Consider the following 23,839-nt stretch of genomic DNA (forward strand, 5'->3'; position numbering starts at 1 on the left):
TCAGGTACGGATGCCCTTCACATAGGTGGATCTCGAACATGAGATGATGAAAGAGAACTCAACATCACTTTTTTTTTTAGAGCATAGCTGTTTTAAATCTGTTGAGATCCAATTCAGGTCATCGCAGTCAGGGGCTTCGACAAAACGATCACTGTCAGCTGCGCTTCACAAAACAGCATGAGCTTCAAAATCTCATTTTATTCCAGAATTTCAATGTGACCACACCGCAGCATCTCTGCCTGATGAGTTGTGCTTTAAAAAAAAAAAAAAAGGCAGAAATCTCCATATTTCATTTAATTAATCTCAGGGTAACCCAAAACCACGAGCAGATGTTCAGCTAATTTGCAGTAATTACTTTTCTCTTTATATCTGCGTAGTGTTTTTGCTAGCCCAAACATGCTTTCTTAATGAAGCTTTCTGAGAGCCGCTGTGCTGGTTATGCGTATTAAATGGACAGTTAGGCCCTAATAGCACACTAATCAGGAGGGGTCATGCAGTAAAATTACAGTGAAAGGCCATCAAACAAAACACTGACTGTGATTTTAATCAGGAAGCTTTCGTTCCTGCAGTGTTGTAGATTGAACGAAAGTTCAAAATCCACAGTGACGTACTTCCTAATGTGTGACAATATTAGCTTGAGCACCAGGCATGATTAAGAAGTATTTTTTTCAAGAGTTGTGCTTTCATTATGTATGCGTTGACCAAGTATTCACGTCTGCGTACTTAGAATACTTGATTGCTAATTACGCCACAGTAAATAGTGCTTACTGCACATTTTTAGACATAGAATGCGAAACAAATCACATTATGCAACAATAAACGTTTTGAACAATAGTGTGCTACATTGCTGTCACATGACCTCATCACATCAATCAACAGCATTTGTGGCATAATGTTGATTACCACAAAACATTTTTTGACTCATTTATTTATATTATAAATCAGGGTTACAGTGAGGTACAAACAATGGAATTGAATGGGGCAAATCCGTAAACACTAAAGTACTCACTGTTTTAAAATAGACAAGTCGTAAACATTATACATGTTAACATGATTTTAGTGTGATAAAATCATGCACTAACCTTGTAAGGTTAGATCCAATATTACAACTTTCTTGTCATGATGACGTAATGCTGGTAAAGCTTGTAAATCCCAGATTTTATCAGACTGAAATCATGTTAACATGTATAATGTTTACGACTTGTGTCTATTTTAAAACAGTGAGTATTTTATTGTTTATGGAGTGGCTCCATTCAATTCTATAGCAAGTTCTATATGTTTCTATATTTTTGAATGAATGAATGAATGAATGAATGATAGATAGATAGATAGATAGATAGATAGATAGATAGATAGATAGATAGATAGATAGATAGATAGATAGATAGATAGATAGATAGATAGATAGATAGATAGATAGATAGATAGATAGATAGATAGATAGATAGATAGATAGACAGACAGATAGATAGATAGATAGATAGATAGATAGATAGATAGATAGACAGATAGAGTTATAGACAGACAGATAGATAGATAGAAAGAGTTACAGACAGACAGACAGACAGACATATAGACAGAGAGACAGATAGATAGACAGACAGACAGACAGACAGAAAGAGTTATAGACAGACAGTGAGAAAGACAGATAGATAGTTACAGACAGACAGATAGATAGATAGATAGATAGATAGATAGATAGATAGATAGATAGATAGATAGATAGATAGATAGATAGATAGATAGATAGATACAGACAGAAAGAGTTATAGACAGACAGAGAGACAGACAGACAGAGAGACAGATAGATACATAGATAGATAGATAGATAGATAGATAGATAGATAGATAGAAAGAGTGACAGACAGACAGAGAGACAGACAGACAGAGAGACAGATAGATAGATAGATAGAAAGAGTGACAGACAGACAGACAGTGAGACAGACAGATAGATAGAGTTACAGACAGACAGATAGATAGAAAGAGTGACAGACAGACAGACAGACAGATAGATAGAAAGAGTGACAGACAGACAGATATAGATAGATAGACAGACAGAAAGAGTTATAGACAGACAGATAGATAGACACAGACAGACAGATAGATAGACAGAAAGAGTTATAGACAGACAGAGAGACAGACAGATAGAAAGATAGATAGATAGATAGATAGATAGATAGATAGATAGATAGATAGATAGATAGAAAGAGTTACAGACAGACAGATAGATAGAGAGTGACAGACAGACAGACAGATAGATAGATAGATAGATAGAAAGAGTTACAGATAGATAGATAGATAGAAAGAGTGACAGAAAGACAGATAGATAGATAGTGACAGACAGACAGACAGATAGATAGATAGATAGATAGAAAGAGTTATAGACAGACAGAGACAGACAGACAGACAGACAGATAGATAGAGATAGATAGATAGTTATAGACAGACAGATATAGATAGGAGTTATAGACACACAGACAGACAGACAGACAGACAGAAAGAGTGACAGACAGACAGACAGACAGACAGATAGATAGATAGATAGATAGATATATTTTTTAGAAATCAGCATAATGCCACAAATGTTGTCAATTGAGCTTAACTTGTATGAAACCCAGAACATTACATTGAGTGAACGGTGTCCAGATATTCAAAAAAATTATAATTTATCAGTCCAAAAAAAATTATAAGGCAATAAATACTTACCTGCAAAAAAATGTGTTTTCTTAATGAGTATTTTTGTCTTGTTTTCCAGTAAAAATATCAAAAAATTCTTAAAACAAGATAGAGAAGCAAAATTACATAATATATACATAATATATTTTGTATTTATTTCAGAGAATTTAAATAAAAATGAGTAATGTTTATGCATAAAACAAGAAGAAGAAGAAAAAAATAACATTTACCAATGGGGGACGAAATGTTATTATTTCTCTTGACCCTTTGTAAAAACGTTTTTCATGCTTTAAGCATTAACTGCGCCACTGTTGTTAGATATCACTGATAACAAAACTTAAGATTATGCAATTTTGCTTCTCAGGCAAATTTAATTTTTTAAATATAATTTTTTTGTTTAATATACTACTTTTTTTTTTTACTACGTTTAAAATATAACTTATTGCACTAATGGAACTAGTGGGATACAGTAATGCTGGCAGTGCTCTATTGTGTTTTGCACAATCTTGCAAATGTAGTCAACCTGGTATTCCATCCATACAGCAAATTTGCATGCTGTGCACTGTATGCATACTATATACTGAAAAAAATAGTAACTGCGGGGTGGTAGTATGCTATTCCGAAAGTTACCTTAAAAAATAGGCCCTGATTTCAGAATGCTACAATTCATATAAACTGTAAATACGGTTAAAATATAATGTTAAAAGTGTGCCTGTGTGTGCTTGTGCGTCTGTCAGGATGTTGTCACCTGGGAACCTGCTCTGCATGTTTCCCACCCACCCACACACACACACACCCACCCACCCACACACACACACACACACACACACACACACACCTGCCTGTCACTGAACAGGTGGAGCGGAACAGAAGGTGTTTCTTGTCTCAGTAGCTCACACACCTTACTTCAGACGCCCAAGCAGACGACAAACAAACTGCAAAATAATCAGCTGAGACTAAAACACTCAAGCTGAAAATGCAGACAAGTGGTGGCTTTTAGTTCGACAGAGCTGACCATGCTGCCAGTGCTAATGCTATCATTACACAGCATGTGAGTGTGTGTGTGTGTGTTGCTGCAAGATGATTTTGAGGATGGTTGAGAACAACAAAAGGAAAATTGCTCCCTGCCAATAAGAAACAAATTCAGAAAATTGTGAAAACCTGCATATTATTCACTAACTGCCCTATTAATAACATTTGTCCATTTAACCCTAGATAAGTTGGAATAACCCACATACCAGATGAGATATCAATGTCTAATCAGACTGTTTGTTTCTGTGCCAACATCACAGCCCTTGTGCCTCACATTATTTACCATTATGTCATTTTGCGAAGCAATTAAGGAAACATTACAGAACAGAGCGGAACTGAATATTAGAATATCACTCATGCCTATAATTACCTGCTCTGTCAAGGTATTTCGGAATTTCACTGATCACAGACATTAATTATACCTCCTTTAAATACAATAAAAAGTAATGGGGGCCCTCTGGTAAAATGCTTTTGACTTCAAAATGCCTAAATGAAGCCATCATGTTTATTAATGGTCTCTATTCTTCATCATCTATTATGAATCTTACAAGAGATCTATTTTACTGAGTGGTCAGGTTGCCGGAGAACGGTCCGACGTTATCGGGGCAATTTTTAAAATTAAAATGAGAACTCTTCTTTTTTTCTGTGTGACAATGAGTGCAGAGGAACGATACTTTAATCAGGAATGTCGTGAGGAAGCGGGCCTTGTTAGGTACCTTAATAGATGGCCCCCATTCATCACCTGGAAGCGTCTATGGAAAGAGCGGGGCCGGGGACTGACGGTTTTAATTACTATTCAATTATAAAACCCTTGGCTCATAAATAAAAATAAAAGATGGGTATTCATGAGGCATTTATAGAAATCCACTTGGGATGCGAGAGAAGGGCATTTTGTGAGATAAATAAATCAGAGAGAGTACGACTTGTCTCACTGCAGGTTTACAGGGGGGAAACTGGAGGTAAAACGGTGTAGAGAGAGAAGTTGGGACCTGATCTTAATATGAACTTCACCAATAATCCTGATACAAGTAAAAAAAAAAGTCATTATTTACTAACCCTCATGATGTTCTAAACCCATATGAATTTCTTTCATGTAACACTAAGAGAGATGTTTGGCAGAATGTTATTCTCAGTCACCATTCAATTTTACTATATGTGAAAAGATGCAATAAAAGTTAATGGTGACTGAGGCACTCAGTCCAAACATTAAAATCTAATGTTAACATTTCAAACCAAACAAACTTATTTTCATGAGAAGTGTTGATTTAATAGGGCCTAAAAACATAAAAGCTAATAAATAAATGAATGAATAATCTCTCTCTCTCTCTCTCTCTCTCTCTGAAAAGAGAAAAAGAAACAATAGCTTGTGAGTAGTATGGAAATCTTTGTAGATTTTCCTAAAAATATAAAAACACCTAACCACAGACTTCCCATGCTACAGTCAGACTTTGGCTCTGTGAACATACATGTAAGTCTACAAATAAAATAGAAAATAGAATAGAACAGAATAGAATAGGATTGTTTTGATCTCAAAATAGCAACCACCACAACACGGTAGAAATGACCCAAAACAATGTAGTAACTGCATAGCAATCAGCTAAAAAGCATCAGAACACCTTAGCAACCAAAACGTCACCACCTAGCAACAACAAAGAAGACTATAGCAACTGCATAGCAATGTACTAGAAACCATTTAGAACACCTTAGCAACCAAAAGTCACCACCTAGCAACAACCCAGAAGACTAAAGCAACTGCATAGTACAGTATTTAAAACCACTTACAGTATAATACCTTAGCAACCAAAACGTTACCTCCTTGCAACCACACAGAACACCCTATCAAAGGCATAGCTAAAAATGCACACAGAACACTTTCGCAACCAAAAGTCACCACCTAGCAACAACCCAGAAGACTAAAGCAACTGCATAGTACAGTATTTAAAACCACTTACAGTATAATACCTTAGCAACCAAAATGTCACCTCCTTGCAACCACCCAGAACACTCTAGCAACCACATATCAATGTATTAAAACCCCTTAGAATGTCTTAGCAATGAAAATGTCAGCACCTGGTGAACACCTTAGCAACCACACAGCACCGCGCCAAAAAAAAACTTCAGAACACCGTGTCAAACACAACATTATTACCTAGCAACCACCAAGAACACCCCAGCAACCACATAACAATGCATTAAAAACATTCAGAACACCATAGCAACCAAAATATCACACCTAGCAACCAACAAGAACACCCTAGCAACCACCAAGCAATGCATTAAAAAACACTCAGAATACCTTAGCAACCAAAATGTCACCACCTAGCAAATACCCTAGCAACCCTTTAGTAATGCACTTAAAACCACTTAGCAACCAAATTGTCACCACCTAATAACCACCTAGCCATGCATGAAAAAGTCTCAGAATACCTTAGCAACCAAAGTTTCAACTCCCCTCAACACTCTAGCATTGTTGCGGCGAGTTTTGCATGACCAAGCACAACTCATGTTGTCTTCAGAAAATTTAAAAAAATCAAGTGAATAAAATGCACATTTACAAAATGCATAAAATATCAAACCAAGTCAATTAATTGACCTGCATTATTTTCACTTGTCCTCAGCAGTGACATTTATGAAAACTTTATGAACTGCAATTGTTCCTATGTGTGACATTTTCATTTGACTTTAAAGTTTATACTCGGAAAACAACACGACAGTGGCTTCAAATCTTGCTAGCGCTGTTTCTTCAGATGAAAGTCTGAGCTGACGGCTTTCATCTCCCGAGAAAAGGTCACAAACACCCTGGTGGAATGTATCACATGCTGATAGATGTTTTAGATATAAGAAGAACTCACAAAGACCTTGTTTAAATCTCCACGTTAACAGCACATCTGTGGCAAGAGGGTCTTTGAAGCCTGAAGAAGGGAATAAGGGCCCGACGGCTTCAAACACCAGCGAGTGTCTTGGTCCAAAAATGTCCTCATCGCCCAGGGGAGAATGGGGACACTAGGATTTAATCAGATAGAAAAAAAAGTGTCAAATTTGCCAATGGCACATCACTGAATCTGTGCACATTTTTGGGGGACAATCTGCAGAATGCATTTAAACATGATTTGTAGAACAGTTCTGTGAAAATCTGTGGCAACTTTTGCGTGCACAAATCCCATGTGGACATGGTCAATGTCTTGCATAGCCAGATTTTTGACAACGACATAAAGAGCGCTTTAACATGTACTTTCTTACACCGATTACGCATATTAAGCCGACAATGTGTGTGTGTGTGTGTGTGTGTGTGTGTGTGTGTGTGTGCTCATGTAAATGCATTGAACTGCTTACCTTTATCCAGGTTAGGTCATAAACCACTGAATGGTGCACTCAGTATTTTTTTTCCTCATAAAAAAGTTTTACTCCTCAAGAAAGTATTAGTAATTTTGAATCTTATACAGTATATAAAATCATGAGCACTCAACATTAAAAGGAAGACTCCAGTCATGTCAGTAACCTTATAAAAGCTGATTTATTGTACATGGAGAGGGTCCCCTCATGGGGGCAGCCATGTTATGATCACATGACCAGCTGAATACTACTCGCTTAATCTCAGTAACTGTGCTGTTATTAGACACTTTCACTCATGGATTAAATTAATCATGTCTGAATGTGAACAGTGAATTTCTACAATTACATTTTATCTGAAAAATAACAAGTTTGACAGATGCTGCATCCACGCCACTAGGTGTCAGTGTAAGTAAAAATTGCATGTCTAAAAATGTACTGAGTGCACCTTTAAGAATAAACTGATCGACATGAATAGATTTTTGCTCATTACCCAGATTACGTGTTGCATGTAAACAAATGTTCTTATGTGTTGTGTTCGTGTCTCTTCACGGTTTGAGGTCAAAATCAGAGAACAATTTGAACAATCATGTAAACACATTTTTTTTTGTTTGTCTGATTTTTGGGAGTTATCAGTGTATTTCTGTGCATGCAAACAGGCTAAAAGTCGGATTCAAAATGTATTTTATTCTGGTCAAGGTACGCCCCAACATGATCTCATTAAGTGGTGGAATGAGGTTGGCTAGTGCGCTAAGCTAGCGGCAACACAATGAATCCATTTCAAAACGTAGTGAGCTGCATCGCTGTCTCCTGCCTACATAGGCAACTACCTTCTATGGCACCATCCTGTCTGAAATGATGCCAAGAGCTCTACATAGGCGGAAACTCTGCGCATCATTTGAATAGCACTCCTCGTCGCATCATATTTAACTGTTATTTATCGATACTTTTCAGTACTGAAAAGTACATTTATTTTTCCACCGTGCATTCTGGGATCGTCTACCCAGGGAACGATACATGCGATGCCACCTTAGACTCTGTCCAAAACTAGATATCTAATGAGGCAGCATAATTGAGATACCTCCCTTTTCGAACAGCCTTAGTGTCGGGAACGTGGCTATGATGTCTGAAAATGCTGCCTCCGAAGTAAGCTCTACTAAGTTTTGGATCAGACCCATTGTGTGCATTTGAGAAGTCACTTCCATCAGCTGTTAAACGGTAAATGCTTCCATGTTGTAATAAAACTTTCATACACTAGATGTCCGAGTGCATAGTGTACAGTGTGAGTGCACAGTGTATAGTGCTTCATTTGGGACTCTACTCCTGTAAAGTCCTGCCAATCAGATTAGAAATAGTGACGTCAGCAGCTATTGCCATTTTTCTCTGGAATATGCATCAGACAGTTACTGAACAGACTGTAGGTTGTCTGTGGGTGTGCCGTCTGGAGCAGAGACTAGTCTACCCATAACTAACAATCAAGTTACTCGCCTGTCAGACACTACCACATTTGTACTGTACAGTAGGAGTGCATACATCCACAGCACACATATCTGAGCGAGGTGTGACCATAAGTTTGACGCATGGATTCACGGTGCATTCCCGGCGTTCTCGGGGGAGGCGCAGGGATTACGGAGTCATATCTTCCAAGGACACTCTTTCACAGGTAAGCCGTGAGCTATCTGTGTGTTAGTGCTGTCCAACAGTTTTCATAAGCCCCTGTGTGGCTAATTTAATCCTGCGCGGCCCCCACTCACCTCCCGCGGCCCTTGAAGATCCCGGATCCGAGTGTGCGGTGAGGAGACATAAGTCGCTTCCCAAAAAATCCTTTCACACACACACACACACACACACACACACACACACACAATTGTTAACAAGATTTAAGCAAAGCTCTCTGGGGTGCTTTAATGAAAGTATTATTTCTAATAAGAACAAAAAATTATTATAGAGACAAATCCATACAACATACAGTATGTTTAAGTGCGTATGAATAAATATGAATTTAACTGTACTACCACTGCAAACACAACAAGACTTAAAAAGCCTTTATTATATAATTCTTTATATATAACTTTGATTATATAACTCAATAAACCTTTATTATACAGTATAGCATGCATGTAATGTATCAATTGTATCCCCTGGATATTATAACTCGGCTAAAATATCGGCAGGGTCCACAGAAAGGTTCAAATATTTTCTGCTGCATTTAGTTTATTCTTGCATATAAAGGGCTTTACTGGGACAGGCAGTGAATCGAATCATCTCAAGAGGCGTGACACGCCTGGTATGTTAAGCCAATGGGATTTCTGCATATGGCTGGTGTGTTCAGAGCATTGAGATGATCATGCTCTGACAGTGAAGTAAAACATAACATTATCCTCTTCAATAGATTACACACAAATAGCACCGGGGAGAAAGAGGCGGCGGCTTGTTTTATTTTTCCGAAAGGTTTTGGTTTGGTCATATAATAGTCTGCGCTCTCTTTTTAATGGCTATGTATGGAATGAAGTACTAGCACAATTACTCATTACTGTGCAGTACATACTATTACATACTTAAAAAAAATAGTGCAAGAAATATTTGGCTTTATTCCATGATCAGAGTTTCAAACAGTAGTATGCCGTATTGATTACGAAAGCAACCTAAATTTGCTTACTGTGCCCAGTATGATATCCTACTATTAATCCAGTATATGGTAAGTATGGTGGTATGTTCCCAAAATCACCCTCGATTTGCAGACTATGTCCAGTATACGGACTTTACAATGCAGCAATAGTAAAAGTACAGTAGTATGTTTCCAAAGATAGATTTGCATACTCTGCCTAATATAGATATTATGTACTGCAGCAATAGTAAAAGTAGTATGGTGGTATTAGTTCAAGAGCCAAAATGTGCACAATGTGCCCAGTATACATACTACAGTATATACTGCAGCAATAGTAGTAGTCCGGTGGTATGATTCCAAAATCAGTCTAGATTTGCATACTGTGTCCAGTATACATACTACAGTATACAGTATAAGCTGCAGCAACAGTAAGAGTAGTATAGTATGATTACGAACACAGCCTACATTTGCATACTGTAACCGGAATACATACTAAATACTGCACAAATACTGAGAGTAGTAAGGTGGTATGATTTCAAACACAACCCAGATTTGCATTCTGTGCCCAGTAGACATACTACAGCCATAGAAAGAGTAGTATGGATGGTTCCAATGTGTAATATATATATATATCTACTGCAAAAATAGTAGGAGTGCCCAGTATACATACTATACACTGCATTACGTGTAGTATGGCGGTATTGTTCCAATTATAGACCAGAATTGCATACCAAACCCAATATATATACTATACACTGCAGCAATAGTAAGAGTAGTATGATGATATATTTCTGAACACAGCTCAGATTCACATACTGCACCCCGTATACATACTACAGCCATAGAAAAGTAGTATGGATGGTTCAAACACAGGCAACACTTCACCTAGTATTCATACTATATACTGCATCAGTAGTAAGTAGTTTAGTGGTGTGGTTCTGCACGCAGCCTAGATTTGCATACAGTGCCCAGGACACATACTGTATAAATAGTACATAGCATGGTGGTATGGTTGTGAACAGCCTAGATTCACATACTGCACACGGTGTGCATACTATATACTACAGCCTGAGTAATGGTAGTATGGTTGCGAACACAGCCTAGATTCACATACTGCACGCGGTGTGCATACTATATACTACAGCCCGAGTAATGGTAGTATGGTTGCGAACACAGCCTAGATTTACATACTGCACATGGTGTGCATACTGTATACTACAGCCCGAGTAATGGCAGTATGGTTGCGAACACAGCCTAGATTCACATACTGCACACGGTGTACATACTGTATACTACAGCCTGAGTAATGCTAGTATGGTGTTATGATTCTAAATACAGGCCATACTTCATTGTGTATTAATACTATATCAGGTCACATTTACTTCCTTTGAGTGTATGCTGGCGTATTTGTCTGCCGCTGCTCTCTGGTCTCTTTGATGTGGTTTTTATGTTTTTTGCTTGGAGCAACCTTTCATGAAATACATTTTTGTCTCTTTGTTGCCCTCGCCACCTTGTTACCCGGCAAACTCTGGTTTACCTGTGAGTAATTGGACACATTCTCGCTCATCGCTGGTTGCTTTGCGGGTCAGATTGGAGCCCTAAACAGGCTGCTTAATCTCTGCCATGTCTGCTCTGGGTGTGCTGGCTAACACGGACAGTAAATCTGGGAGTGCAGATGGGCTGGTAATGATGGATTATTTTTTTGCTGCTCACTCTGGCTTGTTGGAGTTTAATGAGTGATCTTCACCATCCGCCGCTGGTAACATGCTTTACACAAAAATAAGACACAGGCCGTCTTATTTTTCCCAATGTGGTCTTTATTTACTCATCCATGGATTTTCATTGCTTGAATTCCATATTATTAAAGGAATGTCTAATCAGTTATCAAAGATTGGCCAAAAGAGGCCAAATCAATTTTCCTCTCTGAATTAATTTCCGAAAATTCAAGCAGGCCTAAAGTACGGTTTAAAACATTGATTCGGTGCTAAACCCTTCTTCAGTAGCCTGTCATGATCCATCTCTTGAGACCTGTGGGAATTTTCTTCAGATTTTTTATCATAAAATCCAAGATATTAAGTCGTCCAATAAGCCCTTAAAATTTAAACTACCACTGGTATATCCGCCGCTCAGTTATTTAACGGCCAATCTCTTCAGCCCAGTTAATTGATTTAGTTTTAATGGGGAAGTGTTCAAGTTGTAAGACAGATGTTATTCCTGCACGTCTTTTCAAAGATGTCTTTGTAAGCACAAATGTAACAGATATCCTTAAAAGCTCTCCAGTAAATGGAGTAGTACCTACTAGTTTTAAACAGGCACTGTGCTCTCTCTGCTTAAGGAACCTCATCTCGATCCCACTGTGCTCAAGAACCATTTCCAAATTGTCTTTTATTTCAAAGCTCTTGGAGAGAGTTGTGTATTCCCAGCTATATTCTCATTTGAATTCTTTTAATATTTTAGATATTTTCCAGTCTGGTTTCAGACCTTTACCTAGTATTGAATCCGCTCTGTTGAAGGTTACTAATGCCATTTTACTTTCACTGGACTCTCATATGCAGTTTTGGTTTTACATTTACATTTATACATTTGGCAGACGCTTTTATCCAAAGCGACTTACAGTGCATTTATTACAGGGACAATCCCCCCCGGAGCAACCTGGAGTTAAGTGCCTCACTCAAGGACACAATGGTGGTGGCTGTGGGGATCGAACCAGCAACCTTCCGATTACCAGTTATGTTCTTTAGCCCACTACGCCGCCACCACCACCACTCATTATTGGATCTTAGCGCTGCTTTTGATACTATTGATCATAATATTCTGTTAAAGCATTTGGAGGGTGTGGTCGGCATTCAGGGTGTGGCCCTGCAGTGGTTGGCCTCTTACTTGAGATATAGGTCCTTCTATGTGACCATTGGGAATTTTCCCTCTACGTCAGCATGCTTATCTTGTGGTGTGCACCAGGGGTCCATTTTGGGCCCTTAACATTCCACCCTCTATATGCAACGCTGACGATGCCCAATTTTATTTACCCGTCAGACCAGACAGTAGCTGCCCTTTTGAAGTGCTCCTCAAATGTCTTGAGGACATCAAATGTTGGATGGCAAACCATTTTTGGCAATTAAATGAAGGCAAAACTGAAGTTATTATTTTAGGCTCTTCCAGGCCCTCTCCTGCCCTTGGAGCATAGTTAGGTTCTCTTTCCTCCAGAAATCTTGGGGTTGTTTTTGACTCATCTTAAATTTTAGACAAACAAATCAGTGCCGTTGTTGAGGGAAGGAATCCATGCTTTTATTACATCACGGCTGGATTATTGCAAGTCACTGTACATCGGTCTGCCTCAGTCTGCTATATCTCCTCTGCTGACTGTTCAAAATGAGGCTGCTGGATTTTTAACTGGGATTAAAAAGAGGGATCACATTTTCCCTGTATTAACTTCACTACACTGGCTTCCCGTTAAGTTCAGAATTGATTTTAAAATTGCCTTTCTGGCCTTGCACCTAAATACATTAGTGACCTTCTGCACGCTCCTCCAAGAATGCTCATATCAGGTAATCAGCTTCTTTGATCTGTTCCTCGTTCACGCATCAAGTCAAAGGGTGATCAGGCCTTTTCGGTTGTGAAATATTTACATTTACATTTATGCATTTGGCAGACGCTTTTATCCAAAGCGACTTACAGAGCCCTTACTACAGGGACAATCCCCCGGAGCAATCTTGAGTCAAGTGCCTTGCTCAAGGGCACAATGGTGGTGGCTGTGGGGATCGAACCAGCAACCTTCTGATTAACAGTTTAGTGCTTTAGCCCACTACACCACCACCACTCATATGCTTCATAATAACATTTTAGCCTAGATCTGCATACTGTGCCCAGGACATATAATGTATCAATACTGCGAAGTATGGTTGCAAACACAGCCTAGCACACAGTGTACATACTATAGTACTACAGCCATAGTAAATGTAGTGTGGTATGATTCTAAACATAGCCTAGATTCAATTTCTGTGGCCATCATACATACCATATACTAAAGCAATAGAGACTACGCAACAGTGAGACTACGCCTAGTTTATGTACTGAATCAATAGTAGGAGTAGTGTGGTGGTATGTTTACAAACGCAGCCAAGATTTGCATATTGGGCCATTATTTATACTAGTGTATATACAGTACTGCAGCAATAGTAGGAGTAGTTTGGTGGTATGATTACTGAAAACAGGCTAAATTTGCATACTGAACCCAGTATACATACTGCATACTGGATCAACAGGAATACTATGGTTGTATGATTCCAAACGCAGCCTAGTCTGATAATTGGGGCCTGCCGTGGTGGGGTCAGTGTTCTTTAGCACAAGCTTTACTTAATGGAATAATTAGTTTTGAAGCTCTTGGATTGTGCATAAAACAGATTACAGTGTACTGACACTGATTTGCACAGAAGAGCATGAAAGGTTAAACCCATTCATAATTGAAAAGTGAGATCTGAAAATCGGAGGAATGTGAAGGTTCAAAAGGTTGCCTTCAAAAGCCCTCATATGGAAATACTTTTTTTCCTCGAAAGAGCAAACAGTGGCGACTGGGTAAAATGTGAACCTTATTGAGTGGTCAGTACATACGGTCCCTCATTATGACCAGTGGCATTTAAGAATGCATGTATAGAGCTAAAGTGCAGTCATCACAGGTTCTAATAAAAGATAAGGTATTAATACAGTTTACATAAAGTATCTCTAACCAAGACTGCACTTGGGACTGAAGACGAATAATTGTAACATGCAAAATCTAAAGTTGTAGTGTATAAATGACGCGTCACTGTACAGATTTGAAAAAGTATGACAGTTTCCAAACCATTGGTGCGACAAACACATAGTCCATCTTATGAACAGTTATCCAGCCGCATCAATTGACAGAACTCTCTCTTTAAAAATGTCATAATGTATGAGTCATTATTAACACTACTGTTTTGCCCGTGGCTTCCTTCTGAGTGTGCAATACCCCAAACACCACTCAAGGCACTTCTCCAGAACCAGATGCTTCCTTCCATCTTCCGTCCATGTTCTTCTTGTTAAAGGACAAGCAGGGAACATATCCAACCAATTGGTGAAGCTCCTACACTATAAAACCATGAATCTATGCCTTCTACAAACTATTGTACAACAAGAGATCAAAATGTTATCAGTGATGGGTCATTCCTGTTATGCAGTCATTTTTCAACTTTGTGACTTTTAAAAATGAATATGCTTGTGTTGTTGTTTAGATAAGTGTGTGTGTGTGTGTGTATATATATATATATATATATACACATACACACACACACACTCACCTAGAACTTTATTAGGAACACCTGTACACCTACTTCTTCATTTGATTATCTAATCAGCCAATCATGTGGCAGCAATGCACTGCATAAAATCATGCAAATATGGGTCAGGAGCTTCAGTTAATGTTCACATCAACCATCACAATAGGGAAAATTGGTGGCATGATTGTTGGTGCCAGACAGGCTGGTTTGACTGGTATAACTGCTGATCTCCTTGGATTTTCATGCACAACAGACACTATAGTCTCTAGAGTTTACTCAGAATGGTGCCAAAAACAAAAAACATACAGTCAGCGGCAGTTCTGTGGACAGAAACACATTGTTGATGAAAAAGGTCAACAGAGAATGGCCAGACAGGTTTGAGCTGACAGAAAGGCTACAGTAACTCAGATAACCACTCTGTACATTTGTAGTGTGCAGAATAGCATCTAAGAATGCAAACAAATCGAACCTTGAGGCGAATGGGCTACGACAGCAGAAGACCATATTGGGAACTATTTTTAGGACCATACTGTTCCTAATAAAGTTCTAGGTGAGTGTATATAAAAAGGCTAATTCTAAAAGGTATACCAGACTTTCAGAAATAGGGTCTGGTCAACTTCAGTCTCTTAAACGGGGACAAAAACAACGCCACACTACGCACCCAGAGCGAGAACCATGTTATAGCGACCCCGAGGAGGTTAACCCATGTGACTACCCTCCCTAGCAACCGGGCAAATTTGGTTGCTCCGGAGACCTGGCTGCAGTCACTCAGCACGCCCTGGATACAGTCTCGCGACTCCAATGGTGGCAGTCAGTGCCTTTACTCACTGAGCTAACTAGACCCCCAAAGCACATGTTTAATTTTTTTCAGAAAACATGAAGTGGTGTAATTCCAAAACTTTACTGTGATAAACCCTTTAGCCTCATGAAAAAATTGGATGTGGCATTTGTCAGCTGCAGTTGTTCATTGTATTAGCGGTTCTACTTCCTGTGTTCGGCTCAGAGAGGTACTGTCCTGCCGGGCTGCAATTGCAGTCATTATGGAGTGTTTGGGATCTGCCGTCTTGTGATAAAGGATCAAAGTTGACCACTGGCCAGCACTAAACATCTCTGTTTGCAACACTTGTCAACAGAGGACATTTACAACCACCATTTCCTCCAGTGCAGGAAGTGGACAGCACGCTGCTGTTGTGGTAACTGATATTGTATCTTTTTCTCCAGCTTTTGAGAACACGGGCCAACGGGCCAATGAGCTATTGAGAAAAGCCCATTACACCAATGGATCCTGGCCAATAAAAGGTTTAAGAGGAACCCATTTCATGCTTTCTGTAGCTGCTAAGCTCAGAGCTCTCACATTACACAATTTCTAGCTAATAAAATATAGCACATAGTGCACAACGAGCACGTTTAGGGTTAGGAGTTTAGGTTAGTAAGCTAATAGCGTTTACAGTCATGTAAATGGCTAAAAGGGTTTTCCTTTTTCAGGATAAAGTCAGTTTAAGCATTATCCAAACGGTTTAATAAAAGGTAAAAAAAACATTTATTTCCGACATGATTACTGGATGCCACTCACTGAATTAAACGCAACGTAGCATGCCACAGATTGAAATGAGTATTGTTGCATTTTACTGTACATAGAATTAGTAAAAATAGTCTATAGTATTAAAAATGCATTAATAAGTACACTAGGATTCCAAATTACAATGATGATATTAATGTACATTAAAATAATACAAAATGACCACGTTTGTTTCAAAGATAACTGGACACTCACTGAATTACACGTGCAGCATACTAGGGTTCGAAAGGTTTCAGGTTGCATACTATGTTACATACTATTTTGAAAAATAGTAGGCAGAATACAGTGTATACCTTGTAGCATGCAGTAAGCAGTGCACTGATATCCCATCTTGCAGCTAGTAAAGGCTCTTTATGTGTACTTGGTCAATGCCATGCTGTGCCAGGCTTGAATTTGTAACTGTCTTCACTCAAGCACTTGGATAGCTCGCCCTGAAACCCTCTGGCCTCCTGTTCCGCTCCACTTTGGCAGGAATAGATCCCCTCACAGGCCTGACGATGCTTCATGGGAATTCAGCTGAAGCGATTGCAGTTTGTTCTTCCAAATGTACCGAGCGGCTGCTGGTCTGGGCAGAGTGTTCCATCTTGGATTGTTGGTGCATCTGTTCACTCTGAAACAAAGTGTGAGTGGAAAGTGTTGGTCAGTACAGGTCTTCAGCCCATCTGTCCATTCCACTGATGAAGAGAGGCAGAAAACGGCAAAACTCTGCTGTTTTTAACGGTCCAAAGCAAACGTTTGAAAAAAATCCCTATGCATACTTCCAAAAATGTACATTCTTCAGTAATCTGATCAGTTATTTTACCCAGGTTGTAGCATATTGTAAATAAATTAAATGCAATGCAAATAATCAGAAACATTTTTTACAATTTTCGTCAGTTTGCTGATAACCTTTGCAGCACTGCCCCCAGTGGCTGAAGCTGGAAGTGTTGTTGAACTGTTGTCTGTCCACAGAGTGGTGCTAAAAGAGAGTTGTTTTTAGTTGTAAACAGGAATGCATATTTTATTAACCATATGCCATAACCCAAACACCAACCCTACACCTAACTGTCTTACCGAAGTTTAATACTTGGGGTATAAGAGGTTTATTCTACTGTAATACTAACCATTACTATGACACATATAGTACTTATGATCAAACACTACAGTTATCAATAACGGTGTAAAGGTGCTCGCTTTATCAGTGTGAGAATGAGTTTTTCCTGCAGTGTTTCCCCTTCTTGACATCTCAATGGTTCAAAATCTTGGCTGGTTAATGCCTGGAAGTTCTCCATCGAAAGCAATCGAGCGAGTGTGAGAGGACCTGTTGTTCTTTAATAACTCTGGTCGACTTTATCTTTCCACTCCAAGTGTGAGTGTCATAATCTCCCGCTACAGCCAGTTTATCCAGTTCCTGTTTAGTTTAGACAAGGTGGGCAGGACTTTGAAGAACTAGCATCTGGAACTGAGCAAATTATAAATCCTAAAGCTAATCTAAGTGAACAGAGAAGTTCAAGACACTGGGGGAATTGCTGGATGTACAATAAAGGTGATTTCAGAGAAAACGGCGAGTCAGCACAGCTATTATCCCAAGACATTTCACACATTTAATTACATGCAGGATATAAATGATTGATATCACCAATTCCATTTTCACTTGTTTAAATGCCATTTCTTGAATGACTACTAGTAAAAGTGCTAATTATTGATATCTACAATCACATCATCACTCACAGAAATCAAAATAGGAATTTTAAACTAGTAAACTAGCAAAAACATACTTATGTTTGCAATTTCACAATGATGTATGCCATTGCCTCCGATTCCACACATACACAGATATCTATAACTCATTTCTTAGGCAATTATTAGCAATATGCACTTCTTACCAGTAAAAATGATCATTTTATATCTGTAAAATCAACGTATATCTGTGGGTTTTCACTTGTGTGTTGATTTGTTGTGTGAAACTAGTAAAAAAAAAAAAAAAAAGGATATATCTTTAATTAGTCTTCAATTAATTGATATCTGAAATACCAAATCTAACACATTGAAATGAATCTACAGATATACATTTGTACTATTTGTTACTGAATTGTTAAAATAAGGAATGGATATTTGTTCTAGTAACGATGTCAGCATTTATATGAAATCTTTATATATAATTATTACGAGTAAGAAGTGCATTACTGATATGTGAAATTGAAATTTCAACTAGTAAGAATTAATTTTAGATCTGTAATTTGTGTTATGAATAGAATGACAGATAATTGTGAAATTCTAAAAGTAAAAATGCAGTTACAGTCATCAATAATTATGAATTTTGATAAAGACTGTATTTCTGCCAGGAATGATTTTGACTAGTGTAAATGGAATTGGATATCAAGAATTGGCATTATAACTCATAAAACCTGTTGATATCTAGAATTCATATTATGCATTTGATTTGAAGTCCAAAGAGTGGTGGTGGCGTAGTCGGCTAAGAACATAACTGGTAATCAGAAGGTTGCTGGTTCGAGCCCCACAGCCACCAGCATTGTGTCCTTGAGCAAGACACTTAACTCCAGGTTGCTCCAGGGGGATTGTCCCTGTAATAAGTGCACTGTAAGTCGCTTCGGATAAAAGCGTCTGCCAAATGCATAAATGTAAGTCAATTCAGCTTGCATTAGACCTTTGTGTGTGTGTGTGTGTGTGTGTGTGTGTATTCTAAAGTTTAACACGTGTTATGATAACCAATGTAAAATTGACCATAAATACTGTATAAGAGCGTTGTATCAGGCAAACAAAGAACACAATGATTTTCTTCCTCTCAAAAAACTAATTTTAATTAAAACAAAAATGTTGAATCATTAACAAGTTTATAAAACAGTGATTTAGTTACATAAATAAATTGATATCGGTGTATCAAATCTTAAATTCAACTTCATGAGCATGTTGAACACGGGTGAAGAAGTACAATCGTTTACCTTTCATAATAAATAAAATGGAGAAAATTACATTTCGGTTTCTAAACAAACAAAAAAAAAGAAAAAGAGCTACAGACATACCTCTAAGGGGGTGGGTGGGTGTGGGCACTTGACAACATTTTTGCACAAAACAAAAAACAAAAAAACATAGGAAAACTGCTTTTTAAAGCACAGAATACAGAACCATTCAGCTAAAATTAAAGACAGTGAAGTTGTAACCAAAGTCGGTTGGCTTTCATTTTTAACGAACAAGTTTGGTAGTTAGAACTCCAGTTTGGTTATTTTAAAGCGTTAAGACAAGGCAAGAAAGAAGGCTGTTTTCATTTCATTTGAGGAATCCTACGGAACAACAAAAAAAGAAAATGAAAAACATGAAAAATTACAAATAAAAAAAAAACCAAGAACGAACCAACAAAAGCATTAAAACAAAACGTTTGAACAGTCAGATCTACACAGCAACTTTCTGTCCTGCACAAAGTTAGATGTCGGCGAATAGGCATGTACATGTCATTGTGCGTTTAATGAAGCGTAGTTGTGACTCGATTATTGTGGAAAGAAACAAGCGAAATTGGGCCAATCACTCCGCATGTTTGCCTTAACGTTGATACGGTTGGATCTACATTTCTAGGCATTTTTGAGGCACGTGGGCCTGCGTTTCTTGCATTCCCTATTCTTAATGCTAAGGCTTGCTGCTCTCGTTCGCTGGGTGTTCGTCCAAACCACCAACTCTACATATTAATACAGACCGGTTCGATCGCACATCTCAAGTGGCTCTGCATAGAGACCCAGCACACAGGTTCAACTGCCCCGACAGTGTGGCTATGTTCGGAATAGCACACTACATACTACTGCTGCAGTATAAAGTACGCATACTGTACACAGTACGCAAATTTGCAGTATGCATAAACGAATTTTAAGTAATATCGGCAACAATTTTGTCTCGACACATTATTTTGACGTGACCGCCAAAAGTTAAGACATTTCTACACTTTATAGAAATTATAACTGGACAATTTTGAAATGTTTAAAGTGAAATAATGCCTACTGTTTCAAAAAAAATAGTATGCAGGATCAGTACGTAAGTAAGCTTGTATTCCATTCCGAACACAGTCCGAGGCTTGCGTTTAGTCCCTCTGATATGTTTTGTTTTAAAACCAAGGTACTGCAGCTTCAAGTATTTTGCATTACATAGAATATTCTTTATAAATTAGTCAACGTATACATTTTTTCAATATTCAGACATATACTATCATATATACAGTACAATAAAATGCTCTCATTCTTTCATTTTTCAAGACCATTTTCTCTATCTTTTTTTGTCAAAGAGAAAATCCCTGAGAATGTATGTCGACAGTTGCTAAGATTCCACAAGCGCAAGCACAATGGGGTTGAAGAATGTATATGTGTGTGTGTGAATGACATGCTTTTGGGCTTAACAGCACTGGCAATGCCACGCATTTAGCCTGTTAAACTGAAAAGGAAATCAAAATGGAGAAGTCTCAAACTGATTAAAGGAATATTTGACCCAAAAATGAAAAAAAAGTTTCATCATTAATTTGCCCTCATCTTGTTCCAACCTGCTATTGTTTTCTGTCTTTGTTGAAACACAAAAGCAGATGCAAGCCAGAATGATTAAGCTTTTTCTTTTCCTTCAACGAAAGTGGATGGTGGTTTATAACACCAAGCTCCATAAAGGACAATAGTAGTACATCCGATTTGTGTGCCATATTCAAAGTCTTCTGAAGCCATACGATAGCTTTGTATTAAGGACAGGCTGCAATTTGAGTCTCTATTTGCTATTTTGACCAATTTTATAATGCTTTTTTTTTTGTCAGTTCGTAGCTTGACACCAAGTCCCCATTCACTTTCATTAAATGGAAAAGCGCAGCTTAGACATTCCGCCTAATATCTCCTTTTGAATTCCATGGAAGAAACAAATTGGCGTGAAAATGCCAAAAGTGTGTAAATGACATATTTTCATTTTTGCGCGAATGATCCCTTTAAGATGTTTTTCGTCTCTAAAATTTGTTTTAGTACACTGGTAATGTGTGACTGGTTCAGGAAGGAGTAAAGCTGAAGCCGTACGAGGTACTTGTCACTTAGTATGGAGGTGTTGTTTGGTTTAAAGCCATATTTCTTCACATTTGAGGCTGTGAATGTTTAACACAGAGATTTGGAGTGCTGTGTGGACTTTCGCCACTGGACAACATGTACTCAGTGTAAACCGAAACGGTCGTTTCGCTCTTAACTTCCAATTCTCTTGCACGCTTTCACACAAATAAAGGGGAAAACACACAAACTTCCACAACATGACAACGTTCAATTTTTTTTTCTGTTTTCTTTTTTTTTTTGCGTGAAAGTCTATACACATAATACCGGTGTGGTTCGTATTGTTTTTGTGGTTTGTTTTCCATGGTTTTTTTCTTCCATTTTGAAGTTGTTTGTTTTTAACTTAGAAACAACACAATTGAAAAAGTGGACTCCAGTAAAACAACTCCGGCTAGCCAAACCTCTCTCGAACGAGCATCATAAGTTTCTTTTTTCCTTTGTATATTTGTTTTAGGTTGTCTATAAATTGCGTGAATTGAATGTGTCCGTCATGCGCCATGAGAAAAGTCTCTCTGGCTTTGCTGAGGAATTCGATGAATTCGCTGTAGTGCCGTGGACTGATGTGCGTTAGCCGCGAGTGCGTTGTGTTGATGTAGGCCCCGATCGTGGCGTCCAAGAGCTGTCTTAACGGGGCCTTGTCCAATGACATCAATTTCCCAGAGTTCCTGCGGCTGTGCAGCGCCACCATGCCGGGCGTGGTCAGCGTACAACGCCGCAAAATGTCCGACAGCACGGTGGCGCACTTGACACTTTTCACAACTAGCGGGATTATGGCAGCGAGCTCGTTTTTGCCCAAAGAGTGGCTGAGCGCGCACGCCCACAACACGTCGTTGATCGCGGGATGCGTGTCCTGGTTGTAGCTCAAGTTCAAATGGGCCATGGCAAGAGTCGCAAGTTTGTACGCTCGCATGGGGTAGCCACGGTGCTCCATGTATCGCGCGATGGTGAAGAGCTGCGTGTAGCTCATGCCCGTGGTGGCCGCATCCAGCACGATTTGATAGGCCGTCTCGAAGGCGATGTGGTCCTTCTCGCAGAGCGTTAGGGCCGACAGCGCGCAGTTCTGAGGGTCCTTCATAGCGCACTGCAACGCTAACGTCCGCGCGCTGCTCGCCAGGTTCTCCTGTTGATGGCAGTCCAGGTGAAGCCGTACGATGGTGCTGTTGGACATGACGGTGGTCGCCACGATGCTGGTGGCCTCGGTGGGTGTGAAGAGGGTGAACCAGCTCTGCATGATGCTGTCCAGTGCGTAAACCCCTGGACAAACAAACATTTCATTTAGATTTTCTTCAAATAAAACTAATTCCTTCAGATCCCATTTATCTAATTCAGGCTCTAAACTACGTTGTTCTGAAATGTATAATATTGATCATATAAATGCACACCCCACATATCAATTGAATTATTATTAAATGTGCATACCAACTATAAACAACCTAAGCAAGCATCCTAACTGTCATGGTTTGCACATACAGTACATAGGGTGCAACACTTGACATACTGTAAAGTACAAATAGCGCTCCTGAAGAAAAGTGCACTGGAAAATTGACTCTGGTAGAGTTTGATGCTAGCATGTTGCTAAGCTAACAGTACGATACTCTTGTAAACAGTAGTAGGTAGTAATAGGTAGAATAATTGGCAGAAATAGAAAAAAGTATATTAAAAAAGAATGTTCTGGGTTCAAAACATGTTCAGCACAATTGACAGCATGTGTGGAATAATGTTTATTACCATGAACATTTATTACAGTGAGGCATTTACGATGGAAGTGAATGGGGCCAATTTTTGGAGGGTTTGAAGGCAGAAATGTGAAGCTTATAATTTTATAAAAGCTCACATTAATTCTTCTGTAAAGTTGTTCAAATCAACATTTTTACAGTCGTTTTAGGGTTTGCGGACATTACATCACAGCAACAAAGTTGTAAAATTGGCTTTAACTTTAAACAGGTTAGTAAGCAATATTATCACACTAAAAATCATGTTTACACGCATATTGTTTATATCTTGCGTCTATACTTTTGAAACAGGATTTTAACATTAAAAAATTGGGTCCCATTGACTTCCAGTGTAAGTGCCTCACTGTAACCCAGAGGGAGGAGTCAAAATACATTCTGGTAATCAATATTATGCCACAAATGCTGTCGATTGAGCTTGAACCCGGAACATTCCTTTAAATTACTATTAATGTTAATTGAACAATGCTGCCGTTTCACTCTGCATCGTGCCTAACAACACTCCTTAAGCATGGTAAACACTGTACCACACATCCTTTAGT

The 23,839-nt window shown here is 38.6% G+C and overlaps 1 protein-coding gene across 1 annotated transcript in view; it reads right to left on the bottom strand.

Annotated features, from left to right (window-relative positions):
• Positions 1-19,300: 19,300 nt before the first annotated feature.
• LOC127635438 (zinc finger SWIM domain-containing protein 6-like) overlaps positions 19,301-23,839 on the bottom strand; it is an 85,532-nt gene continuing 80,993 nt past the window's right edge. The window contains 1 exon segment of the mRNA XM_052115489.1: positions 19,301-22,821. Within this exon segment, the coding sequence (XP_051971449.1) occupies positions 21,959-22,821 (863 nt within the window). The 3' untranslated portion in view covers positions 19,301-21,958.

This window comes from Xyrauchen texanus, chromosome 43 (assembly GCF_025860055.1).
Source record: "Xyrauchen texanus isolate HMW12.3.18 chromosome 43, RBS_HiC_50CHRs, whole genome shotgun sequence".
Lineage (NCBI taxonomy): Eukaryota > Metazoa > Chordata > Actinopteri > Cypriniformes > Catostomidae > Xyrauchen > Xyrauchen texanus.